The sequence below is a fragment of the Fulmarus glacialis genome, unplaced genomic scaffold (genome assembly GCF_000690835.1).
Source record: "Fulmarus glacialis isolate BGI_N327 unplaced genomic scaffold, ASM69083v1 scaffold26861, whole genome shotgun sequence".
NCBI lineage: Eukaryota > Metazoa > Chordata > Aves > Procellariiformes > Procellariidae > Fulmarus > Fulmarus glacialis.
The window spans coordinates 6,273-10,122 of record NW_009195078.1 but is presented as its reverse complement, the minus strand read 5'-3'; the positions used below and the strand labels follow the sequence as shown (position 1 = coordinate 10,122).

Sequence of the window (3,850 nt, the reverse complement as noted above, 5' to 3'; positions counted from 1 at the left end):
CCCCCCCCGCCAAAATTGAGTTGTCTTATAATAACTTCTGTTTTCTGTAGGTAAACATGTTCTGGTTTATTTTTCAGGAGACAGCAGCAGAGAAAGAGGAGTCCAGCCCAGATCAGTTGTGGCACAATCTACGGACTTCAAATGTACAGAGAAGTAAGAAGGAAGTTTTAAAATGTACAGTAGGATTGGAAGGGGATCTGAAGTAGTGCTGGGACTGTAAGGGAAATTATACTAATCTGGGCTCTGAAACATTGGCCTTGTTTGTGTTTTTTTTTTCTTTTAAATACATGGTTATCCACAGTTGTGGATTTAGTAAATTTTTCCAGGCTCTAGTGTTGTTAGGAATGGCCGCTCAAACTGATAACTGTAACTTTTCAAGAAAGCAATTAGAAGATGCAAATAAAATCACTCTAGCAAAGGTCATAGGGTGAAATCCCATAAATGCCATACGCAATTGTGTAAAGAGAAGTTAGCCATAGGTATGTCATTTAATTTAAGGCCATGCTTATGTCTTACCAGTGATCTGGTGATTGTAGCTGTAATGTTGTGGCTTTAAGCTAATCTTACCCTACTGATCAGTCTCAGGACTGTGCTATGGCAGCACTCTTTTCAAATGTTAATATAGCTTTTTATTTGGTGGTCCCCAAATCTGTCTCAAACTGCTCTTCTAGCACACTTGTTTTCTAAGCTTCATCCTTTTGGCTTTCTGAAATTCAAGACAGTTTCTCCTTTGTAGCAGAAACCCAGGATTACTCCTGCACAGTTCGAAACCCTGGAAAAGAGGTGGTGTTCAACATGGATGTTGCCTACTCGGAGCAAGCGGCTGTCCTGCTTAAGGGATCGTTCCTGTCTGAATCTAGAAGGTTAAAGGATGGAAACGCCCTAACTGTAAGCACTGAAGGAATTTTTCTTATCCCTTTTTGTGTAGAGGGGTACAAGACATTTGATTCAACTGTATGATCAGCTCTTGGAAATGTCCTCTATGGATAGCGTTGGAATATTAGGTAGGTACAGGTAATGCAGTTATTGCGGTCTTGGGCAAGGATAACTGTTGTGTAGTGAAGGGTCAAAAGAAGTAGTACTTTTGTGTGTTCAACTGGCTATTTTGATTTGAATCTGGGTCATTGAAAAGAGGAGAATAACTGGACTTTTCTTACTTGTAATGCTAACAGTTTTCTTCCTCACAAAGGTACTGGACTGCTTCCAAAGTTCAAGTAGATTAGGGTGGGTATCAGGCTGTCTTTAATTTAGATAAATTGGGATCTCTGATACAGTTAAAGAGCAATGCTGAAAAGGGAAAATATTTATTCAGCTGTGGGTTGAGTAGAAGTAGTTTGCAGCATTTGTCTGGTGTTGAAAACGAGAATGAATAGATGCTTGGTTATGGTAAGGAATGATAAAAATGCAGCAAAACTTGATATCTGTGGGATTAGTAATGATACTTGCACTGAACCTTGTGTGTGTGTGTTTTCCCTTAGAAATTTAAGATCCCTAAAGGCAGACTAGGAGTGACCAGGATTGGAGATCTATCTGCTCAGGACATGAAGAAGATCCCCACGCTGGCCCTGATTGAACTAACAGCTCTCTGTGATGTTCTGGGCTTTGAGCTGAAGAGAAACAAGGGAGCAAAACTGAAAACAACAGGTGAGTTGTATTTCATCTTGATTTTTTTTTTTTGAGTGCATTTTTTACATTGATCTTCTCATAGGTTTGTGTTTGAAATGTTAGAACAGAGAGGGTCTTCATAAGAAACCTTGTGACAGGTGTTTTTTCCTTGATCAGAATTTCTCCTGGAAGTCACTGGATCATAGCATCAAGACCCAGCACCACATTTATCTCTGACTGTCAAATGCAGTTGTCCTGTTAGCTGTTCCTCTCTTTTTCTCCAGAACCTACACTTATAAAATGTGCCATCTTAGTCTGCAGTGATAGATATATCCCTGACATCTGTGTTAGTGGAGATACAGACTTATAACATGTTCTTTCTGTTGTAGAGAAAAGACTCTTTGGAGTTCCACTCAACACCCTGTTGGAAAACGACCAAAAGCTGCTCCCCAACACCAAGGTCCCTCTGTTACTCCAGGCAGTAAGTTCCCTTCTGGTTTTATTCGCACTTCTGATCCTCAGAGGTGGGAAGCCTGTCATAAGGAAGGGCTGACTTCTCATCCTCTGTGCTTAAGAGTTTTCTTTTTTCCTCTTTTAATAGCTGCTGTCCTGCTTGGAAAAACGAGGACTTGAAACAGAGGGCATTTTGAGAGTTTCTGGGTCCCAGACCAGAATCAAGGTATGAGCTCTTTAGTAGTGTTCAAAAGTATCGGATGTGATTAGGGAGCATGTGGCTGAAGCAAGTATCTAAATAACCTGGATTGTTTCATCTCCCTTCCCAGTACAACTAGAAAATCCATGCTGGGAAATCTGGGAGTGTCTGCTGTGAGGGTCTCTGCACTCTTTTGACTTGATGGGTTGCTCTCTTAGTGCTCAGCTACAGAATTTCCCTTATATTTGCTTATTAAAGCGTGTAATAAATTCCATCTTTTTTTATAGAGTCTGGAACAGAAGCTAGAAAGGGACTTCTATACCGGTCTTTTCCGCTGGGATGAAGTCCACCAGAATGATGTATCTGGGCTACTGAAAAGATTCATAAGAGAGCTGCCGGCCCCACTGCTGACAGCAGAGTACCTCCCTGCTTTTGCTGCTGTACAAAGTGAGTCCCTGCTTTGGCTGTTTAGCATCAGTTTGCTGGTTTGTGCTTTTCTGCTGGTCTTGGGCTCTTCTGTCAGGTGTGTTGGGAGCCTGTGGATTCAATGGGAATACAGAGCACAAGATGAACTGTAGCCAAACTCAGTGTGCTGGGTGCTATATGTATTATTATGTGTCAGCCCGAGAGTCTAGTCACTGGTGCTTGGTTGCATACATCTTTGTGTAGGAACGCTGCCCTGGAGGCTTAAATTATGTTGTGTCATTTGAGGCTGCAAGGTTGCTACCGTGAATTAGGACAACTTGATAAATAATGACATGCAGGTTGAGCTGTGGCAACTGGCCAGGGTGCCCAGACTTGGCTTGTCTGCAGGGAATGCAATGTTCTGCAAGCACCTTATTTTGAGGTTTCCTCGACAAATAGCTTGAATATGTTAAGCTAACTGTTTAAGCGCACAACTTTTTTTGTACAAGAAATGGGGAATAATGGGACTTTTGATGCCCTTCAAGGGCATCAGACTTGCTGGTAGACTATGTACTCTGAAACAAATCAGCCAGTCTTCTAACACATAGGTAATTCACTTCATAAGGGCTGTATGAGCTTGATTTACTTCTGTAAAAAAAGGTCTCAAATCCTAAATGACAAACACTACAATAAGTAATTGCCTTATTCCTTGGGGGATTCCCATACTCAGAAGGAACACTGTTAGGAGCCTGACTCCTTTCTCCTGTTGTCGCTCACTCTCTCTAGACATTCCAGACCTGAAGCAAAGATTGCAAGCTCTAAACCTCCTGATCCTGATTCTGCCAGAGCCCAACAGAAACACTCTAAAGGTAACTACCTGTTCTGGATTTAACTGGAAAACCATGATCTCATTCCAGGTTTTTATTCAGCTTTTGCAAATAACATACGTCATGCTACTTTTTATTTCACTGACTTGAGAATGGAAACCCATGATGGGGGGGGCGGGCAAACCTCAAGGCTGTGCAGTGAATGTAAGCTGTAAGCACAGTCTGCCTTTTGGGTACAAACTTAGGAGCAGTACCTTGAGAGCATCCTGTTTAGAAACATGCTCTTCCTCTTCAGTGTGTTAAAGCACTTCATTATGGAGTGAAAGATGTATAGGTCTTACATTGTCTGTGGGCGTGCCAA

The 3,850-nt window shown here is 41.8% G+C and overlaps 1 protein-coding gene across 1 annotated transcript in view; it reads left to right on the top strand.

Annotated features, from left to right (window-relative positions):
- The window catches only part of ARHGAP40 (Rho GTPase activating protein 40), a 16,652-nt gene that overhangs the window by 7,935 nt on the left and 4,867 nt on the right, over nucleotides 1–3,850 (top strand). Inside the window, exons 3-9 of the mRNA XM_009587991.1 lie at nucleotides 78–153; nucleotides 740–888; nucleotides 1,479–1,644; nucleotides 1,995–2,086; nucleotides 2,207–2,284; nucleotides 2,545–2,704; nucleotides 3,449–3,531. Coding sequence (XP_009586286.1) covers nucleotides 78–153; nucleotides 740–888; nucleotides 1,479–1,644; nucleotides 1,995–2,086; nucleotides 2,207–2,284; nucleotides 2,545–2,704; nucleotides 3,449–3,531 — 804 coding nt within the window. The remainder of the gene's footprint in view (nucleotides 1–77; nucleotides 154–739; nucleotides 889–1,478; nucleotides 1,645–1,994; nucleotides 2,087–2,206; nucleotides 2,285–2,544; nucleotides 2,705–3,448; nucleotides 3,532–3,850) is intronic.